We start from the raw sequence: 23,631 nt of genomic DNA, 5'->3' as shown, positions 1-23,631 counted from the left end.
TGATTACATTTTAAAAATATATACCTTAAGTACTAAGTTAGTCAGAACAGTGGCTTTTTAGAACAATAAGACAGTGCTAAATTCTGGTGCTACGAGCTCGTGAGAGTAGGAATAGGAAGATAGAGCAGATGAATGTGTGGCTGAGGAGCTGGTGCAAGGGAGAAAGGTTCACATTTTTGGATCAGTGAAACCTCTTCTGGGGTAGAAGTGACCTGTACAAGAAAGACGGATATACCTGAATTGGAAGGGGACTAATATACAAGCAGGGAGATTTGCTCGAGCTGCTTGGGAGGATTTCTTAGGGCAGAGCGGTGGACATGGTCGATATGGACTTCAGTAAGGCGTTCAAGGTTCCTCATGGGGGACGGTTGGCAAGGTTAGATCTCATGGAATACAGGGAGAACTAGCCATTTGGATACAGAACTGGCTCGAAGGTAGAAGACAGAGGATGGTGGTGGTGGAGGGTTGTTTTCCAGACTGGAGACCTGTGACCAGTGGTGTGCCACAAGGATCGGTGCTGGGTCCACTGCGTCATTATATAAATGATTTGGATGTGAACAGAGGAGATATAATTAGTAAGTTTTCAGATGATACCAAAATTGGAGGTGTGGTGGACAGCAAAGAAGGTTACTTCAGAGTACAACGGGACCTTGATCAGATGGTCCACAGGCCGAAGAGTGGCAGATGGAGTTGAATTTAGATAAATATGAGGTGCTGCATTTTGGAAATGCAAATCAGGACAGGACTTATACACTTAATGGTAAGGTACTGGGGAGTGTTGCTGACTGAAGGGACCTTGGAGTGCAGGTTCATAGCTCCTTGAGAGTGGAGTCGCAGGTAGATACGGTCGTGAAGAAGGTTCTTGGTATGCTTTCCTCTATTTGACAGAGCAGTGAGTGTAGGAGTTACAATTCTACAAATGCATTGTAATTGCAGATACGCTCTATTTTGTTCAAAACACACACCATCTGCAGGCAACAATCCATGTAACATTTATAAATTCCTACTTTGGAAATAGCACCAGTCTGACTCAAGATTGGGATACAGGCAGACTCTAACCTCACACCTTGAATGCATTGTCTGAGCTTAGCTGTCACCTTTTTTTTTAAAAAAATCTTAAGTCATATCGGGAATGTGACTTGAAAGAAGTTCTGGCATTTACATATTGATGAACCGAAACTGCAACCCATTCTAAAATAAGAAAGATTTAACAGCAGTCTAGGTTTGTTCAATATATCGTATCAGTTGCATGCGTGAAGCTGTGATCTTTTGCTATAAATTCTGTGTCTTATGATTCTGCTCCATTGCTATCTGATGAAGGAGCAGTGATCCGAAAGCTCGTACTTCCAAATAAACCTGTTGGACTATAACCTGGTGTGTGACTTTTTTTTAAACTTTGTCCACAGAGTCCAACATCGGCATCGCCAAATCATACTTTACATTTGCAGGGGTAGCCAAAAGAATGTGTGAATGTGAAATCCAATCTATTTTTTTGGAACAATTACCTTTCTTTCAAGTTTAAAAAAACCCTTCACTTCCTTTGTGATTAATTTCACTTTCTTTAGCCAGCTGCAAGGGCTTATATCCTATAAATATATGGGAATGTACTGTTAATTTTTAACTTTTGGAATAAAGCGAGTTGTCATATGAGACAAATGTTGTTTTAAATGTTTTTGCTTGCAGAAACGTAGTCAGCGAATGAACACTTTGGGTAGTTCAAGTCCTTTACATCCCCCAACACTCGGTCACAGTAAGTTGCATGTAAATTGAAAATTTCTCTTTATTTGTCTTATTGTTAGTGATATGCACAGTTAAAGTTCAAAGCTTGAAACCAATGTCACTAATTTCTTTCATCATCTAGCTATTCACAGAACTCAGCCATGGTTCCACGGCCGCATCTCTCGAAAAGAGGCTCATAGTATGATTGAAAAACAGGGACCTGTGGATGGGTAAGAACAAAACTATCTCCATTCTACAACTCGTGTCCACGTACTGAGAGCAAACATTCAGGAAATTATTGGAGTTCAGTAATTTAGTTGAAGCTTTGCACAGGCTGTTGTAAACTATTCAAAAAACTTCGCTCTTTCATATTGTTTTAATTTTTCTGTCTTTAATGATTTCCAAAGATAAATTGTCCAATCTGATGTATAAATAATTAAGCACTGATTGGATAATTGGGAGGCTCTGTTATTAAGACTTATACAATGCCGTGAGTTTATTTCTCCCCAGATTAATCTTTTTGCATCATTTCATAGCAGCAAATACAAAACTTCAGAGTAGTTTACTCTGGGAATATGCTGGCTGCTTTGCACTGTATCTGTTTTGTCTGCTCAATTGACAGCATGTCTCCCCATAAAGTACTGAATTCTGAATGTTGCATTTTCTGTTGGACCCAATTTGTTCACTTTTGGTTTTGCAAATTATTTCCTGTTGCACTGCTTGTTTGAATTTAACTTTTTTTGTTTACTTATTCCACTCTTCCTCCCCTGACATTTTTTCTCTCACCTTAATATCATGTCCAGCTGCAACTTTGGTCTCCAAGTTGTGAATCATACATTTGGCATGTTGAAACAAATTCAGCAGATGTGTCCCACAGTTTAGCCAAGCTAAATTTCCAAAGTCTTTGCCTGTTGCATCTTGCACATATGTTGTATGGTAAATAGCAGTTATTTTGGACAGGTGACAAGAAGGCCAAGCAGCTGTCATCAGAAGAAGACCATTAGGCTTGAAAATCAGAAAATGAAACTGAGTTTTACAGGAAGTCAAGTGTGAGTAACTTCTGTTTGGTTGACCAAGTACAACGTTTGGTCATCTGTCTTTAAACACACAGTTCCTCAAAGTCCTCAAACCTGGCACCAAGCTCATGGTCTACAGGGCAGCAGCATTACCTGTCCTCATATATATGTTGAAGATGTGGACAATGTAGAGTAGACGACTCAGATCCCTCAAGAACTACAAGTGCCTCTGTGAAGTCTTGCAAATCTAATAGCAGTGTAGGTGCTCGAATGTCAATATACTCTTTCAGACCAACATCCCCAGCAAAATAGCACTGATGTCATTCAGTCTGCTGTGTTGGGTAGTTGCATTGACCTCATGCCTGATGTGTCTTCCAAAATTAATTATGTTCTGAGCTTCGTCATGACATGTGATTACTGGGAGGGCAGGGGAAATGTTTCAACATGTTCTCAACATCTCCTTGACCATATGCATCAGTACCTTCTTATGAGTAACTCTTGGTCAAGACTGTTTAAACTGGAGAAGAGTATTCCCAAGGTGAAGTCCAACTCAAGTATTTCCAACATGCCCAGGTAGAAGCCAAGTTCATACAGGGGAAGGAGTCTGCAAATATTTAGGCATCACACTCATTTACCTCATCAAGGCACATGTGTCCAACTTTTGGCAAATCTAACATTGGATCGTTTTGGACCTTTAAATGCAGAGTGGAAGAAAGCATTCCCCTGTCTTGAAGAACTGATGAAGTAGTAAGGAGGACTAAGTACATATGCTTGCAATTCACTTCAAGTTCTTTCAACCTGCAACAATGGAAAACCCAATAAATACTACATTGACCATTGCTTTTAAAAAACAAAGTTACATTTTTAGATTATCCTATCAGGCCCAGAGACAAGTTATGGATCTAAGTCATCCTGTGGTATGGAGAATGTAAGGACTGCAGACATAGTTGCTGGAACCTTACTCTGAAGCCTCTTCCACAGAAGCCCACATTCCTGATGAAGGGCTTATGCCTGAAACGTCAATTCTTCTCCTCGGATGCTGCCTGACCTGCTGTGCTTTTCTAGCACCTCACTTTTCACCTCATCCTGTGGTGTGGTATGCTGTGTGTGCTCTGCTTGAAACCACGTTCTTGGCTCTCTGTTGATTCTTCACCTTGACAGTTTTTATCTGTGCTGGTTTATAATTGCATTCATAGAGGTAGGTCCGAAGCCTAACTCACTTGGATTGAGAACTGAACCTATGTTGTTAGCATTATTTTGAACTGCATGCTATACATCTAGCCAGGTCAACTAATCAGACCTCAGGCCATCAAATATTTTCACTATTTACTCTCTATATCTTCATTCCGTGTCATGGGACGGTCTGTTGGTACTGATACCCTCTTAATTATTTGACAGTTGCCTGTTTCAATGGTGTATCTGTATACTTGTTTTATTTCTGGGGATCTGCTGAAAGGCCATTGCTGGACCACATTTGAGAGGTTGCATTTATAACTTTTATCAATTTATGCCATGCCTAAACAGTATGCCCCTCTCTGCGTATCTCCAGATCTGCTGTGGAAGGATTCAAATTTCATTCAGTTTAGTTTCCAGTCGGTTAAGTCTTTCCTTGCAAGACTCTTGTAAAATATGACTTTGAGTAGTTGCTAATACAAGAAAAAATAGAAGATGAACTGCACTTCTGACATGCAAGCTTCCATACAGATGGGTTTACTTTGCATTTCATATCGATCTACCATTTTCTGAAATGGTAATAATGCCACTGTCTCTACACATTGGTAAAATATTATGGTGTTGGGAAGTGAATAGAAAAAGCTAGAAATAGTGACATAAACAGCATCTGCAAAAAGTGGAACCTCACTCCATAGATGCTGTCTGACCTGCTAAGTATTTCCAGCATTTTTTGTTCATTTGTTATTGCTGATATGTGGGCATTTTTATATTTGCTAGAAACCTTTGTAATCTGCTGAATGTATTATTTAGATCCAAACTCTCTGCCACATAACCTCTTTTTCTTCAATGCAGTATTTGTACCTTGAATTTTAACAAGGAGGTATGATTTTGATTTTGTTTCTGCAGGTTATTTCTTTTGAGAGATAGTCAGAGTAACCCAAAGACATTTGTGCTAACATTATACTGCCAACAGAAGATCAGGCATTTCCAGATACTGCCAGTAAGTTTTTGAATTTTTTTTCCAAAATCTCATAGATTTATGTCATTGTCTCCTTCTGGTGTCAGGTGCTTTCTGATAGTCATCCAGTTATTTATAACTGATAAATACTGTCGGTGCATTGAATAATTATATAATACAACTGAGCCTCACTGACAAAAGAGAATTCCACAAGTCCCTATTTTTCAATATATTCAGATTTTGCTTATTTACATTTAATACTTGATTTCCTCTGATATTACAAACAATAGAATCAAGACCAATGGGTAATTCTAGGTCAGAGGACAATGAGATAATTGAACCAAGGTAAGGGGAAAGAAAGAGAGCCAATGGATGGAGAGAATAGGAGGCAGAAGAAGAAGAGAAAAGGTAAAGGGAAGTCAAGGTAGGGAGGAAAAGAATGAGGAGAGCAAAGGAATGTACAGATATAGAATATTGGAGGTCAGAAGATTGGAGAAGAGGGAAAGGTGAATTGGGAAGAAAGTTAAAGATGCCAGCGGAGAGGGGGATGGAACCAGGGATGTGGCTTATGTTCTTAAGAAACCTCATAAGCAGTGAATTTACGAACAAATTTCATATTAGGAGTCAATAGGACAGCTTTCAAGTATGTAAAAAAAATTAATGTGAAGAGTGCATGGTAGGATGTAAAGTGTAAAACAGCATTTTTAATAATTATGAAAATTTCCAAATGTAGTTAAAAGAAATAATGTAGTTAATGTCATACCTACTTCTGGTGAAGTTGAAATCTTTTTGAACCTGGACAGAATAGTCAAGGTGGCTAAAGTTGATGTTGCAGTAGGATAAAGACAATGTTACTTTTGACTGCTTTGTCTTTTGAATTTTGGAAGGTTCTGAGCAAGCAGCAACAGCAGTGCCACTCAGCAAAGATTGTGCTTAGTTCCATGATTGTAATACAGTCTGTTGCTTCTGCTTTTCGTTTTTTAGCTGATCTTCTTAGGTTCGTTAGCTCAGTTGGCATGATGACTGATTGGCAGTGCAGTGTGTTGCAAACAGTATGGGTTCAAATCCTGTATCAGCTGTGCTTATCATGAAGGACTTTACTTCTCAACTTTTCATCTTGCCTGAGATGTGGTGACTCTTATGGACCAGGCCAGACCCCCTCAAACCATTTCAAGAAGGTAGCCCATACCCTAGCTTTTCTAGTTGCTTTGAGCAGGTGTATAGAAGATATTCCAGGAGTGATGCAGCTGGTCAAAACCGAGAGTCATAGAGATGTATAGCATGGAAACAGACCTTTCGGTCCAAACCGTCCTTGCTGACCAGATATCCCAACCCAATCTAGTCCCACCTACCAGCACCCAGCCCATATCCCTCCAAACCCTTCCTATTCATATACCCATCCAAATGACTTTTAAATGTTGCAATTGTACTGGCCTCCACCACTTTCTCTGGCAGCTCATTCCATACACGTGCCACCCTCTGCGTGAAAAAGTTGCCCCTTAGGTCTATTTTATATCTTTCCCCTCTCACCCAAAACCTATGCCCTGTAGTTCTGGACTCCCCCATCCCAGGGAAAAGACTTTGTTTATTTATCCTATCCATGCCCCTCATAATTTTGTAAACCTCTATAAGGTCACCCCTCCGCCTTCGACGCTCCAGGGAAAACAGCCCCAGCCTGTTCAGCCTTTCCCTGTAGCTCAAATCCTCCAACCCTGGCAACGTCCTTGTAAATCTTTTCTGAACCCTTTCAAGTTTTACAACATCTTTCCGATGGGAAGGAGACCAGAATTGCATGCGATATTCCAACCGGGCCTAGCCAACATCCTGTACAGCCGCAACATGACCTCTCAACTCCTGTACTCAATACTCTGACCAATAAAAGAAAGCTTATCAAATGCCGCCTTCACTATCCTGTCTACCTGTGACTCCACTTTCAAGGAGCTATGAACCTGTACTCCAAGGTCTCTTTGTTCAGCAACACACCCTAGGACCTTACAATTAAGTGAAAAGTCCTGCTAAGATGTGCTTTCCCAAAATGCAGCACCTCACATTTATCTGAATTAAACTCCATCAGCCACTTCTCAGCCCATTTCCCCATCTGGTCCAGATCCTGTTGTAATCTGAGGTAACCTTCTTCGCTGCCCACTACATCTCCAATTTTGGTGTGATCTGCAAACTTACTAATTGTATCTCTTATGCTCACATCCAAATCATTTATGTAAATGACAAAAAATAGAGGACCCAGCACCAATCCTTGTGGCACTCCACTGGTCAAAGGCCTCCAGTCTGAAAAACAACCCTCCACCACTACCCTCTGTCTTCTATCTTTGAACCAGTTCTGTATCCAAATGGCCAGTTCTCCCTGTATTCGTGAGATCTAACCTTGCTAATCAGTCTCCCATGAGGAACCTTGTCGAACGCCTTGCTGAAGTCCGTATAGATCACATCTACCGCTCTGCCCTCATCGATCCTCTTTGTTACTTCTTCAAAAAACTTAATCGGTTTTAAACAAAACAGAATTTATTTACAGAGTACTGAATTAAACAGAATACAGAATAACTTACCCTGTCCAAAAACCCAACAAACTATCCCAACATAATGATGTTGTCCTAAACTCCGGCAACAATCCCCATAAACACCCCTTACCAAAAAACGTAAAATCAAACACAGGGTCTTATAGGCAAGAGAGAGATTGCGGAGAAATTCAGCATGGAACACCTTCTTCCATGTCGCTGTTTCTTTTGGATTCCTAGCTAGCAACTGACTAGCAGCTCTGAACAGCCAGACTGCTAAAACCTAAGCCAAACCAAACCAGCAAAAAGCTGAGCTGGGAAAACTGGCCATTCCCTTTTCATTCAAAGCCCCTTGAAAGCCTTTTTCCTGAGGCGCTATCTGTTAGCTATAACCAAATTGGCTGTAAAACCCATACAAACTAGACACCTCAGAACCACTGCATTTACAACTCCTTTGAAAAATAACCATGGACATCATAACCTTGTTAAAGGAGCAGCATTGTCGCACCTCCTCCCTTAAAAACAAATAAACCATCCGTATCCAAAGATGGCTTCCTTGTAAAAACTCCTGAATCTTGCACTGTTAGTACCCTGCAACACCCATGTACATTCCATTGACTATAAACATGCAGACATGTGCACTAAATTCTATTACAGTCTGTTTTACTCCCGTCATCGAACGCCTCCGTTTCTCATCCAAGTCTCAACAATGTGTCAGCAATCACGTTTTCTCATGCAGCCACATACACAATTATTAAATGAATAGCTATAACAACAAGCTGTATCTAAAATGTTTGGAATTTGTGTCCTGAGATTTCTCCACAAACGTCAATGGTCAGTGTATACGATTGTCTCAGATACATTACTGGTAACATAAACATTGTCACACCAACACCAAACTCAAAAATCTCCTTCATGGCTGTCAAATATTTTTGCTGATGGATGTTCAGTTTCCTGGAGAAATAGCGGATAGGTCTTTCTGTCTTCTTATTGTCATCTTGTGAGCGCTGATATCCGCATCACTCTCAGCAATAACCACCTTGAATGGCTTTGCATAATTAGGTGTGGCTAACACTGGGGCGGTGGTTAATACGGCTTTCAGGCTGTCAAATGCCTTCTGATAGTCCGCTGTCCACTGAAATTTCTTGCCATCCTTTAGTAATTCAGTGAGTGGAGCAGCCATACTGTTGAAATTTGGTACAAATTTTTGATAAAATCCAATCAATCCCCGGAATTGTAGTACTGCTTGTTTTGTCGATTAGTATGGGAAACTCCCCAGTTACCTTTGTTTTTCCATTCCATGGGGTCATTTGTCCATATCTAGTAACATGGCCCAGGAAAGTGACTTAGGCTTTGACATATTCGCTTTTAGCCTGGTTTATCGCCAAGCCTGCCTTCTGCAGTCAATTCAACAATTTTGATAAATGTTGCAAATGTTCCTTCCATGTGTGACTAAAAATCACCAGGTCATCTATGTATACGACACAATTGGGTACTCTGGCAATGACCATATTGGTTCGTCTCTGAAGTGTTTGCGTTTTTCACACCAAACGCCATGGCTTTAAATTGATACAGTCCATTCGATGAAATGAGAGCCGAAATTGTCTTCACTCTTTTGGACAAAGGTACCTGCCAGTATCCTCTGAGCGACTCCAACTTGGGAATATAAGTTGCTTGTCCCACCTTTTCAACAGTCTTCCAAACATGGAATCGCATATTCACCAGTCTTTGTAACTGCATTGACTTTGCAATAGTCCATACATAACCATCTAGTTTTGACACTATTACTGTGGGTGAGCTCCAGTCACTATAACTCACTTCGATTATGCCATCTTGGAGGATAAGTTCAATCTCCTTTTGAACCTGTGCCAACTTTAGAGGGCAATGCCGATAATGATGTTGCTTAATCTGAACAGCATTTCCTACATCTATGCCATGCATAATGAGGTGAGTACTTCCCAGCGTATTTGGACCTATCTTCCCATGCAAAAGCAATAACTCTTGCAGGTCATTTCGATTTTCCTCTGGAAGGTAAATCATTTTTTATCCCAATTTTTGACCACTTCCTCATTATCCAATTTAATTTGATGAATGCCTAATTCAGAATCCTCTAAACTTGGTTATTCAGTCTGTATTGTAACCAATAACACAGTCTCCTTTGGCTTTCCTTCCCTGTCAAAATATCTTTTGAGAATATTCACATGACACTCTCTGTGAGATGGCTTTCTGTCTGGAGTCCTTATCGAATAGTTCACCTCACTCAATTTCCTTTTGACTTGATAAAGTCCACTAAACTTTGCTTTTAAAGGTTCGCCAATCACTGGAAGTAACACAAACACCTTATCCCCGACAGCAAAATTGCAAGTTTTCGATTTCTTATCTGCATTCAGTTTCATTGTGTATTGATACTTTTAAAAGCTATCTAGCCAACTCCGCAGCACTAATTTTTTATATATATTTTTATTAGAAATTTAACATTTTTACAAGTTTACAAAAATAAACAAAACTCTCAGATATAAACATTGATATACAATTAGCTCAAATATACAATAGCCAAAATTTAACAAAAAAACAAAAAAAAAACAAAAAAAAGAAAAAAAAACAAACAAAACTCAACTATCTACTAATCTAACCTACAACTAACCAGAGTGTACATTTAAGTCTCTTACATGCTCGGGATGTGTTAGCATCAGATATAATAAAACCCGTATTCGTGTGAGATTCCTCCCCCGAGGGGCCCCGGACCAGCCAGGTTTGTAATCTCAATTAAATAAAAGCCCTTGTTAGGATAGCCGAAATATCTGTATTTATGTAATTCAAAAAGGGCTGCCATATTTTATAAAATAATTCGGTCTTTCGGTGCACCATATTTGTAAGGAGGTCAAGGGGAATACATTCCATAATTAGTCTGTGCCAATTTGAAAGTCCAGGGGGGCCCTCAGCCGCCCAGTTCACCAAAATATTTTTCCTTGCACAGAAAGAAAGAATAGAAAATAGTCTCTTCCTGTACGTGTCCGGGGAGGGAAAGTTCGAAAAGCCCAAGAGGAGAGATACAGGGTCCACTTTAATTTCCGGTCCTAAAATTTCTGTCAGGGTACTTGCTACTTTAGTCCAATATCTACGGATCTTATGACAGGTCCATAAGCAATGTACAAGAGTGCCCACCTCTATTTTACATTTAGGACACATTGGAGATGCTCCTGCCTTAAATTTTGCCAATCGAACCGGTGCTATATGGGCCCGATGAAGTATCTTCAGCTGGATAGCCTGGGTTCTGTTACAAATAGTACTTCTTCTAGCATTTTCCCAAATATCATTCCACATTTCTGTGGAGATTTCTAGTCCCAGATCCTGATCCCATGTTTTAAGCAGATTATTCATATCTCCCGATACTTCATCATGTAGTAAATGATAAATAGTACTGACGGAAGATACCCCCACTGATCGTAGGACACTACATTCTCTATCGGATTTATAAAGACTATCTAATAAAGTAGTCTTCTTCTGTATATAATCTCGAATTTGGAAGTATCGAAAGAGGTCTCCATTGGGTAATCTGAATTTCTGACGCAGCTGTTCAAAAGACATCAGGACCCCATCTTTAAATAGATCCCCTAGACATGAGATGCCCCTGGATCTCCAGAGTTTAAAAGTGGCATCTGTTAACCCTGGTTGGAATCCCCATGCTCCCACTATCGGTGCATAGGGGGATGTTTTATGTGAATTGCCCTCATTTTGCCGCATTATATTCCAAGCCTTGATTGTGTTTAGTATTATAGGGTTTTTACAGTGATCTGTAATGACTTTCCTCTTGTCTGAGAATAAAAGGTTAATAAGTGGGTATTTTACTTGAGAAGCCTCGATGTCCAACCAGATTGATTGTGGATCAGACGAGACCCAATCAGCTATGTAACTTAAGAGGGAACTTAACTGATATTTCCTAAAGTCTGGGAAGTCCAATCCACCCCTTGCCTGTGGAAGCTGTAGCTTCTTCAGCTTAATGAGGGGCCGCCTATGATTCCAGATAAAGGAACCCAGCCAGCCATATAATTTACATAAAGCCGTCCTCGGCAGCATTACTGGAAGCATTCTCATAGGATATAGGAGACGGGGCAGGACATTCATTTTGATTAGTGCTATTCTACCCAACCAGGAAATTGGTAGGTCTCCCCATCGCTGGAGGTCCTGCCTTATCCTTTCCAATAAATACACAAAATTAGCCTTATACAACTGACCAAATACTGGAGTAATAAAAATGCCTAAATATAAGAAGCCCTCCAGGAACCAGCGAAAGGGAAAGAGGGATCCGTCCGCTAAGCGGGGTATCATAGCAAGGCCACCCATTGGCATAGCCTCCGATTTTGAAAAATTAATTTTATAGCCTGAGAATGCACTAAATGTATTAATAACTTGGATTAAGCGAGGTGTGGACATCAAAGGGTTACTGAGGAAGAGAAGAACATCATCTGCATAAAGGGTAATTTTATGTTTACCTGTACCAATCCTTGGGGCCACTATATTAGGATCAGCTCGTATAGTTTCTGTTAGTGGTTCAATTATTAGCGTGAATAACAATGGCGAGAGGGGACATCCCTGATGGCAGCCCCTACCCACACTGAAGCTATCCGAACCTAATCCATTGGTAACCACAACTGCTTTGGGATCACTATACAATGTTGAGACCCATTTGGTAAACACCTGTCCAACGCCAAATCAAATGCCTTTTCCGTGTCTAATGAAACCACTACTCCTGGTATCTTTCCCTGATGACAAGCTTGAATCATATTCAGAGCCCTTCTAACATTATTGGATGATCCTCCTTTATAATATGTGGCAGTATCCTTTCTAGTCTCAGTGCTAACGTTTTAGAGAGGATTTTAAAATCTACATTTAGCAAGGATATTGGTCTGTATGATGTACAATCTTCTGGGTCCTTTCCTTTTATAAGGATAAGAGAGATATTTGCCTCTTTCAGCGAAGGCGGGAGACAGCCCTGACTATATGCATAGTTATACATGTCCATAAGTGGACCAGCCAGTATTTCTGTAAATTCTTTATAGAATTCAGCTTGAAAACCATCTGGGCCCGGCGCCTTACCATTTTGAAGTTGCCTAATTGCATCAAGTATTTCTTGGAGTGTAAGAGGAGCATTTAGGACCGATACTTGTTCCGGAGTTAGGCCTGGAAAAGTCAATTTTTTTAAAAATGACTGCATCCTCTTCGTCCTATCTTCACAATCCTGTGATTTATATAACTCAGAATAAAATTCTCTAAAGATCGCATTAATCTTTTTGTGATCATGAGTCAATATACCCGTACTTTCCTTGATAGACGTAATAGTCTGAGGGGCCTTTTTTTTCTTTGCAAGAAATGCTAAGTATCTACCCGGTTTGTCGCCATATTCATGTAACTTTTGCTTTGCAAATAATATTTCCCTCTTAGCCGTTTGAGTAAGCGTAGTGTTTAGAGCTGTCCTAAGAGCTGTAATCCTTTGCAATTTAATAATAGAAGGTCTATCAGTGTATGCTGTTTCAGCCACTTTTAAGCGGGTTTCAAGCAGACGCTGTTGTTCTCCCTTTAATTTCTTCTGGGTCGCTGAGTAGGAGATGATCAAGCCTCGCGTGTAAGCTTTGATGGTCTCCCACATCATTGACGGGTTGCTAGCTGTACCTGAATTAATTTCTAAAAAAGTTTTAAATTCTTGAGAGAAGTACTTTACAAATTTACTATCTTTCATTAGGAAGGGGTCCATACGCCAATGCCGAGGGGATGTCCCAATGTTCCTCGCCTTAGTTTCCATATATACAGCAGCGTGGTCGGAAATTGCTATACTACCTATTTTACAGGATGATATGGAATTTTAAAAAATCGAGGGGGCAAAAAACATATCAATTCTGGTATGACATTTATGTGGATTAGAGTAGAAAGAAAAATCTCTACCCTGTGGATGAAGACATTTCCATACATCTCCTAATCCTAATTCTTTGTTCAGATCCATCAATTGTCTAGATCTGGGAGATACTCCTGCAGTACTCTTGGGAATCCTATCTATTTCCGGATCCATAATACAATTAAAGTCTCCCCCTATAATTATATGACGGGCATCAAAAGCCATCAATTTTGAAAAGGCTTCCGTTATAAATTTAAAGGGGTGTGCCAGGGGGCAGTACAAATTTAAAATCCCATATTCCTCTCCGTTTATGAGGGCTTTAATCAAGATATATCGTCCAGATTCGTCTTTTATCTGCTTTAGGATTTTGAAAGGGAAATTCTTCCGAACAAGAATAACAACTCCCCTGCTTTTTGAGCTAAAAGAAGAAAAAAAGACTTGATCAAATCCGCCCTGTCGTAATTTCATGTGTTCTTTATCTGACATGTGTGTCTCCTGTAGGAGAGCTATATCAACTCTTTCTTTCGTAAGATTTGATAATATTTTCTTCCTTTTGACTGGCGAATTACTCCCCTTGACATTCCAGGTGCACCACTTAACCGACTGATCAACCATAATCCTCTGGGCCAATCCGAGACCCCTCGGGAGGGGGAACCCTATCCAGAACATCCCGAGGGTAGAACATGTAAAATTTACAAAAATAAAACCTCTTTAATACACCCACAACAATACAGTAAAAAACTATTTCTAAATAAAAAAAATATAAAACGTATCTAAGTGGAGACGTTCCCCCTTGTTCCCAGGGGGTGTCACTTCCTCTCCAAAAGTCCATCATATCGTCTCCCAACCAATGCCCTACCCTTGACCCAGGCACTCCTCAATAAAATGAGGAGAATTCAAATATAATACAAAGCTAGAGTTAACAGTGAGCACCCTACCCCCACCCATACCAACACTTGGGTATATTTGGTAATGTTAATACCATATATAAACATATAACTATAAAATTACCACCTCAATGAATAATAATTAAATATAATAATACAAAATAACAAGGGGAAAACAACCCCGCTCCGAGAGACAGAGGTAAAATTAAATAAGGTAACCACCTCCCCCCACCAACATTAACCAAACCCCCCAGCGTTTTATATATATATATATTATATATATATATATATATTATATATATATATATACATATACACACACATATACATACATCCCTCATATACATAAAATAATAACAGAAAACAACCCCAAGGGGGGGGAGAAAATCAAATCCCTCTCCCCACCCCCCATGATAATATTAAACAGTAAGGTAAGAGAAAGAAAAAGGGGGGGGATATAAACCAAAGCGGGGGGGAAAGGCAGACCAACATCCATTATGTCTTACAGTTTATCTAAGAGAGTCCAAGAATTCCTTAGCCTTTTCTGGTGATACAAAGTTATATACGGATCCTTCATGGTTAAAGCGTAACGTCGCTGGGTAGCGTAAGGAGTACTGAATATTTAAGTCCCTTAAATGCTTCTTCGCCTCGTCGAATGCCTTCCTCTTTCGAACCAGAGCCGGGGAAAAGTCTTGAAATAGCATGATCTTGGATCCTTTGTAGATCACAGCTTGGGGGTCTTTTCCGAGATTTCTAGAGTCTTCTAGGAGTATCTGCCTCTCCTTGTAGCTCTGCAGCCGGAACAGGACCGGGCGTGGGCGCTGGTTCGAGCCGGGCCCGCGTATTGCGACCCGGTAGGCCCATTCCACCCTTACCTGGCCTGATCCAGCTTGCAGGTTTAAAAGCTGTGGCAGCCACTGCTCCAGGAATGCTGTAAGCTGGCCTTCCTCTTCCCGTTCGGGAAGGTCCAGTAAACGAATATTTTTTCGACGACCTTGATTATCGAGGTCGTCAATATGATTTTCCAATATGAGAGTCCGGACCTGATCCACGGCCGATTGAGCGGTATTTTTGGAGGTCGCAGCCTTTAACTCTGCCCCTCCGACTCGGCGTTCAATTTCTTGAATTTCTCGGTCGTGCTTCTGCAGCGCGGCCAAGAGCGAGTCCCAACGATTTCTGGATTCTGCAATAAAGGCATCGATCTTCGAGTCAAGCTTGGAAATCATTTCTGCAAGACTTGTTACTGTTGGTAAGTCCCCCGGGGCGGCTGTGGACGCCTCTGCTGCAGCTGGAGAGGGTGGGGGAGGGGTTCCTGCTTGCTGAGAGCTGCGGGCTCCCTTCCCTTTAGTCATTTTAATTTAGGATTAAATTGTTTAAATGTAATATTACACAACTAATTAAATTACACAACTATTATAAATGATTTGGTGAGCGTGGTAGGGGGTGGGTGACCCACTGTACCCAAGCCTTGGGAGGAGCACTATAGACTCAGTCTTGCTGGGTTGCCGCCATCTTGGATCCCCCAGCGCTCACTGCACTATTTAATCATTCCCTAAAATCTGACACATAATTCAGAGACCACGTATTTAGGTTATGATGTAATACTTTCTCCTTAATCAATTTTAGCAGTCCTCTCACTTCATGCCCAAACCCAAAAACTAATTCAAATGGACTGAATTTGGCTGATTCATTTGGTGCATCCCTTATCCCAATCATCTGGATAGTCTTGACTATAAGCCCTCAACATGGTATTTAATGTCTGATGCCGTCTTTCTATTGCTCACTGTGATTCTGGTTGGTGTGCAGTAGATTTGAATTGTTTTATTCCTAAGCTGTCCATAACTTCCTTGAATAATTTTGAGATAAAGTTTGACCCTTGATCAGATTGTATATCTGAGAGTCGTCCATATCGAGAGAAAAGTTTGAGTAACTGCCATACAATCCTTTCAGTGGTGATATTGCATAATGGAATGGCCTCTCGAAATCTCGTGGACACATCCATTATTGTTAACAAATACTGATTCTGTCTTTTTGTTTTAGGTAGGAGTCCTCCTCAATCTATTAAGACTTGTAAAAGGTTCCTCAAAGTAGGAATATTAAATGTGCAGGTTTTATTACTGCTTGTGCTTTTCCAATTATCTAACATGTAAGACATGTCTGGCAAAATTCAATTCATCCTTCTGCAGTCCAAGCCAATAAAAATGTTTTTGTATTTTAGCTTGAGGTTTACTTACCCGTAAATGAACCCCTACTTGTTGTTAATGTGCTACCCGCAACACCACCTTTCTATAAACCATTGGCAACAGGGCTTGCTGAACGTCTACCCATTTCTCATCTGCCTGAATATGATGATCTCTATTTCCTCATTAACACATCATTTTTAAGATTGCACACAAGGATACATTTGGATTCTTTTTCCGTGTGTGCCTGTCAATACAATTGCTTTAGCGTCTCCTCTTTCTGCTGAAACACAGTTAATTTCCCTGAACTAACGATGTTCAATTTGTCATCAATTTGTTAGTTTTCTGTCAACCATTTGATCAAATAGAGTATTTGCTAATTCCACTTCACCTTTCTTGTCTGAACTCTCTGATCTCTCCTGTTTCAACAGGGGACTTTGTGACCTCGTTACCACGCAGTCAGGAAAAGTCCCAAGATATTTGTCTTTTTATATTTTAGTTGCCTGGGTTTCCATTGGCTTTTCAGTCACAGTAGGCAGCACTCTTACCTATGAACTAGCTGTATCATTAGCAATGGCAAATTATATTCCTGGAGCTGAGTGTTTTACATAATTGAGCACTTCTTGCCTGACCATTAATTCCAATTACTAGCACTTTTTCTGGCAATTGTCCTTTGGAGGTGCATCTCTCCTCATCAATCAACATCACAGATTAAGAGGATTCTGTGTCTCCTAATATTGTGGAAAAAGTGAGGACTGCAGATGCTGGAGACATCTGCAGAGTTGAAAAATGTGGTGTTGGAAAAACACAGCAGGCCGGGCAGCATCTGAGGAGCAGGAGAATTGACGTTTTGGGCGTAACTTAACCTATCCAAAAACCCAACAGACCACCCCACCTTAATGGTGATGTTCCAAATTCCTGCAACAATCCCCATTCCTGAAGAAGGGCTTATGTCCAAAACGTCGATTCTCCTGCTCCTCGGATACTGCCTGGCCTGCTGTGTTTTTCCAGCACCACATTTTTCAACTCTCCTAATATTGTAACCTCTTTAGCTGTTGTGAGTAAACTGTACCTGTGCAGGTTTAAGAAGATCTGGCACTTCCTCCTTAACCAACCTCCGACCAGGTTGGACATTCTGGTGCAGCTTTCTGGCCTCCACTGTGTTTCCATTACCACTCCAACAAAATTCACTGGCTTATACTGTTTTCCCACATCTGGCTTCAGAGTGCTTTTTCTAACTCGCCAACTGTGATTTTACCCTGTGCTAAGTTATTCTTATGATTTTCACCAAGATATACCCTTTCCTTTCCACATGAGGATTTCTTTTTTCCTCATTTTAATTTATGAACCAACTCATAATTGTCAGCCATTTCAGCTGCTAATTTTGTCATTTTAACTCTCTGCTCTTGCTCACTAAGTTTGACTTCAGCCTTCAACTCCATCTTTTTAAGCTGACTTTCCTGTCTAAGTGCCAATTTCTGAAGTTTAAACTCTCCCTCCCCCCCCCTCTCCTTTTCTGTCTTTCCTCTCTCTCTCTCTTTTTCTTTTTGTTCTGATAAAGTGATTCATTCTTTTTCTCTTTCCTCTGCTTTTAATCGTAATTAAAACAGTCTCATTTCTTTTGCCCTTTCCTTTTTTGTTTGCCTCTGACTCCAGCTACTTCATTTTCAATTGAATTTTAGCCATCTCCAAAGATTCTGATGGCATTTTCAGCAAATTTAAATGCTGAACTTTTGCTGTAATTATCTCTCCTCACAGAAAGAGGCAGCTCCAATTCCAAATTGTCAATCTCCAGAGTCACTTCTTCCATGCCCAAAAAAACTCTGTGACTGAAATAGCCATTGCTATTCCAAGCACTGTTCAAACCAACCAAGATCAACACCAGAACAAAAGACACTGACACCTACCACCCGCTGCCTTCAGGTCCAGTAATCCTAATCCCAAATTGGAACTATGAAAGAAATCCCCAATTTGTTATGGACCAGGTCAGACCTCCTCAAAACATTTCAAGGAGGTAGCCCAGACACTAACTTTTCTTGTTGTTTTGAGCGGTGAACAGTGGATATTCCAGGAGTGATGCTGTTGGTCAAAGCCCCTCTGTTTTAAACAAAACAGAATTTATTTACAGAGTACTAAATGAAACATAAACAGAAGAGAATATAGAATAACAACATATCCAAAAACCCAACAGACTACCCCAACTTAATTATGATGTTCCAAATTCCTGCAACAATCCCCATAAATACCCCGTGCCCAAAAAGGTAAAATCAAACACGGTTTCACAGGAGAGAGAGAGAGAGAGAGCAAGCGATGACCGAGAGATTCAGCATGGAACACCTTCTTCCATGTAGCTGTTTCTTTTGGATTTCTAGCTAACAACTGATCAGTAGCTCTGAACAGCCAGACTGCTAAAACCTAAGCCTAACCAAACCAGAGAAAAGCTGAGCTGGGAGAACTCGCCACTCCCATTTCATTTTGCAAGTTATTTTTAACTTGAAAGCCTTTTTCCTGAGGCAGTATCTGTTAGCTATAATCTAATTGGCCCAAAAATCCATCCAAACCAGACACCCCGGAAACTCTGTATGTACATCTCTCTGGAAAAAACCAAGGACAACATAACCATGTTCAAGGAGTCACATTGTCACAGTGACCCTCAGGTAAAGCCATCACAAGTCAGCTCTCTTTAATGTCAGAGAAGCACGATGATCTGGTAAGGCTGTGGCAACTTTCCCTTTTATTAGGTCTGGCATTATATTAGCTGTGAATTGAGCTGCCTTAGCCTTGTCCTTTTTTCCCCCTCATCTTTGCATTTCCTTGATTTAATATTTCCACCATTCTTGTGAATTTTTCTTGACATCTGGGACTATACCTTTACTTTGTCTGTGACAGAGTCTTCAAATCCGTCCTCTCCAACTTGTTTTGCCAACTCAATAATCATATCTACGTCAGCATCCACATTGGGAAACCCTGTGAAATCATTCACAGCCTCAAGCCAAACATTTTTCCAGCAAGCATTTATAGTTGATTTGCTAACTTTTTTTCGTAAGTCCTCAGTATCCCTGTTGACATGAGGATGTTGAATTCTTTCCAGCAGTCGTATTTGATTGTTCAAATTTCTTTCTCCCATTCCCCGCACCCCCCCCCCCCCCCCCCCCCCCCCAATGAGGTGAATGAATGATGATGTATTTGGAGATGAAAAATGATTGTAATGGGTGGCTGTTTATTTGCAAGAAAGGGTAGATGGATGTCCATGTACAGTCTTAGGTAAGTAGGACCATAAAGGATGAGTTCTTCATCTTCAATTAAGTCTTGACCTCATGCAGAAAGCAATTTCTATCATGAATGGAGCTTGGGATATGAATTAATTTTGTCAGCTTTAAAATTACAAGAGGTGTGACTTTTGGCCATTACCCAGTAATCATATTTTGAGCCTCAAAAGTTCACATTGCTGATTTCTGTTGTGGGTAGTGTTGAGTGATTAGTGGATAGACAGGAGTTTGAAATTTGATTCATTCTGCTTTTGCCTGGGGAGGCCCTGAAGCCTGAGGTGTATAAATGTCCTTTCATTCTCCCAAGAAGCTAGGGATGATGAGGTGAGGACTTGTACTGTTAATATTGTAATGTATTTATTCGCTACCTTCAGGAATTCAGCTGCAAATTATGATGTATAGTCATGCTTGAGCAAAGATTATGCTAATTTATTGTAAAATCTTATTGAGAAAGTTAAACTAATTTGACATGTTATGAAACAGTGTGCAGAGTTTTCACATGTAGTGGAACACTGAAACATTTAATAAGAGTCTACTAATAAATACCTTCTGTCAGGATTAAAGTAATCTCTTGTAACAAATAAAATGCATGTCTATCTTTTAACCAGAGTGGCTACATGTGTATGGTTTCAGTTTTAAACATTTATAGTTTTCTGCAATTAATGTTGTATCTTTTGATCTTTTTTCCCCCTAGTGTGAAGATAATGGACAGCTTGTCTTCAGTCTTGATGATGGGAATACCAAATTTACTGATCTTATCCAGCTTGTTGAATTTTATCAATTGAACCGAGGAATCCTTCCTTGCAAACTAAAGCATTACTGTTCCCAGATTTCCTTATAACTGTTGATTGTTGTTTACTGATTTGAATTAACTCTAACAGACTTGAATTGCTACCTGATTCTCTGCATCAACTCTGGAGTCTTTTGGAGAAACTGAACTGCGTTCATTTGAAAGAACTGTGAAATTCAATAAAAACATAAATTGAGATAATACTACTTGTTCACACAATATGTGGTAATACAGAAGAAAAGATGGGCTGAGCAATTAAGTATTTGGAAGTTTCAATTGTCACTTTGTAGAAACTGAAAATGATCTTCAAGATGAACTGCAAAAACATGACGGATTCATTTTTGTTACAGTAAAACTTGACTATAAGCACCTGCTCTGGAGTAATCTTGATAATGTATTTTAATTGAAGAGAATTGACGTATTTTTTTTAAAATGGGCAACTCGTGCTCATTCAAAAAAAAAGGAAAAACATAATAGACATCATATTGCTGAAGAGATGTTTCATTTCCTGCAGCACTTACTGTTTTCTGAATGCAGCTTTCTAAGAAATGTTCAAATGTAGACATCATCAAAGAATATGAGAAATCATAATGACTACTGCTTTTGGAAGTTAAAATAGCTCTCATCAAATAACAGGTCAATCAAGAATACAGATCCAACCAATTTTACTGCTGTGCAATAGTGCATTTCAATCAAGTTTTGAAATAATAATGCATTGAAGTTAAATCCATTTTAAGTACTTTCTGGAGATAACTGAAAAGCTGAAACATATCCAAATCTCACAGTGATGGATTTGCACACCAGAAGAGTGGAATTGGGAAATGACGGTTGCTGTTTGGTTGTCTGTTATGTACCCTTCATTGACTTCAGTGGAGTTGGAAATTAGGTGGGGTGTAAAATGGGTGACTGGCAACATGCAGTTTATTCAAAATGAAAATTAAAGGCAACACTCTTGTTTTGACCCAGATCTTTGATAAATTTTCAGATTTAATCTTGATTCTGGAGAACTTGCTCTTCAGTACTAAATACTCTTTCTGCTCTTGAGGATTTACTGTTTAACCACGCATGGAATTATTGTGTTATTGTGGAACAAGTGTTTTATGTGCTAGAGAGTTGTCTAGCCCTGGTAATCAAGATCTATTCGTACAGATCAGTGACCTTTCATTAGCCCACAGCAATAAATATTACTGTATTTAGATTGCACAGGAGCACTAGAAAACAAATGTTTTCAAAATGTACTAAGTCTGTTCTTAAAATAGGTATCTTATATTTTTGAGAATTCAGGCATTTCAGATGGTAGTGTTGTAAAACTACCAAACTTGGTGTTCAAATGCAATATTGAGGCAACTGCATCTTAATGCGTAGAAGTAGACACTATAGTTTACATATTGCAGTTTCAGTTAGTATTTGTCATATTCATTTTCAAAACCGATCAATTTATTGAAAGCAAGGCTTGATTGAGTTTAAGGGCAATGTACATTTGCCCTTATTACAAGTAAGTTAATTTAATTTTTATCTACTTGGTTTATTTGTCTCAAGTGCCCCTTTCAAAGAAAAGGTTGCCTAATGTAATGCCACACAATAATATACATGCATGTTTTTGTGGTAACTTGCATAAACTGCTTCACACAACCAATGCTGGCCTGAAAGGCATTTAAATTTAATAAAATATCACTGGTTCCAAAAATGATGACCTTGAAAAAATATTGAGCATTTTGAAACTGGGCTGCAGATACTTTATCTGTAAACACGAGCCAGAATTTTCAATCAGTATTGCATCGTTTTGCATATTTATGAATGTAAATTATATTTAAATTTAGAGGGTGGAAAGGTGTTTAGGATGCCTTATGATAAAGTGTGTTGTCTGATGGTTTTGAATACTCAATATAGTTACTCATCAGTTAGCTTTAACCATTAGTTCAGCAGATAATATGCATATACTATTCATTATATTCTTATTATCAGCGTGACTGAGTTCCTCTACTGAAATTCTGGCAGACCTTTCGATTTGCCTGGGCCCAACAGGTTCAGCTGGCTGTCAATACAGAAGCCAATGATATTTTATTTTTATATTTGTGATATGAATGTACAGCAAAGGGGACTCTCAGGGTTGATGAAGCCTGTTAATTTTTTTTCTTGACCTTGTGAAAAATAATTACAATATAGTGTATCATCTTTGGCTTAAGCAGAAGATACCAAATGTATGTGGTTCTTTAACATCTATGTTGATTTGTGCATTTATATTTAACAACAAGCTAATTCACTCATCAAACTAAAAATAGATAATGCACTTCAGTTTTTATGGATCTGCTCCTCTGTTTTACTGCATGAAGATTTAACCAACCATTTGACCAATCAATGCACCTTTTTTCTGTGATAGGATTTGCTTATCACAAATTAAATTTTCAAAAACTGATGACTTTGAAATGAATACAGCAAACCTTTTTTTCAGGGAATGCTTGAAGGTATTAACATTTTAAATGAAAATCTGCAGTCATAACATGCTTTGCTTCATGTAAATAGCAGTAAGGCTTGTGAACTTAACTGTAACTTCAGGTATTTTTGTATAAATAAGGGACTGATATATTCTGTTTATTGTAATTAGAAATAAACATTAATGCAAACTTATTTACAACTATTTAGTTCAGATCTTCAGACTCTGAATTCCAGTGAGTTCAATTTATCTCATTTTTGTCTAAATGACCTATTTGTTGGCAAATCATTTAACTATAGTGGTATCAGCAGTGCCACAGGCCTCCTAATTTCCGGTGGTAATTTTTCTCTCATGCTGTACCTTTTTTTTCTTTATCTCTTCAGTATCTGTTGTTTCCTTGTTTGATTGTTTTTTTCTCTCTCTCTGTGGGCTGTATATACACTCTTGCTCAGCTGTGAGCCAAGGCAGAGAGTATTGACAGGCCAGAATGTTCAAAGTGCTGTTGGGTTTGAGCTCAGTTTTATCCTGATCTGATGCCCACTTCCATACAGCAGTTTCTGAATAAAGAACTGAAAAGATGGTTTTGTTTTCTCACTTGATAAAACTGAAAAAAGACATTTTAATATTCTCTCTGATTTAACCTGGTTGAGATTAACTTACTGAGCACTTACTGAGGAGTTGAGACTTTCTGATTCGTCTGAGTTTGTGAAACTCAATGTAATACCCCAGCCCTGGGGAGAAAAGAAATCAAATAACTTTCAACCTTAAACATTTGATCTTTTATTTCCTCTTTGAAAGCCAA

The 23,631-nt window shown here is 39.4% G+C and overlaps 1 protein-coding gene across 8 annotated transcripts in view; it reads left to right on the top strand.

The window, feature by feature from the left end:
* The window catches only part of grb10b (growth factor receptor-bound protein 10b), a 208,759-nt gene extending 185,350 nt beyond the window's left edge, over positions 1-23,409 (top strand). For all 8 annotated transcript variants that reach the window (XM_087987203.1, XM_087987201.1, XM_087987204.1 and 5 more), the window contains 4 exons: positions 1,684-1,750; positions 1,862-1,949; positions 4,815-4,908; positions 20,300-23,409. In XM_087987203.1, the coding sequence (XP_087843329.1) occupies positions 1,684-1,750; positions 1,862-1,949; positions 4,815-4,908; positions 20,300-20,446 (396 nt within the window). In that variant the 3' untranslated portion in view covers positions 20,447-23,409. The remainder of the gene's footprint in view (positions 1-1,683; positions 1,751-1,861; positions 1,950-4,814; positions 4,909-20,299) is intronic.
* The last annotated feature ends 222 nt before the right edge of the window (positions 23,410-23,631 follow it).

This window comes from Chiloscyllium plagiosum, unplaced genomic scaffold (genome assembly GCF_037043375.1).
Source record: "Chiloscyllium plagiosum isolate Xiang-an unplaced genomic scaffold, Cpla_swu_hap1 HiC_scaffold_5, whole genome shotgun sequence".
Classification (NCBI taxonomy): domain Eukaryota; kingdom Metazoa; phylum Chordata; class Chondrichthyes; order Orectolobiformes; family Hemiscylliidae; genus Chiloscyllium; species Chiloscyllium plagiosum.
Note: the sequence above shows the minus strand (reverse complement) of the source record. Positions and strands in the feature narration are given on the sequence as shown.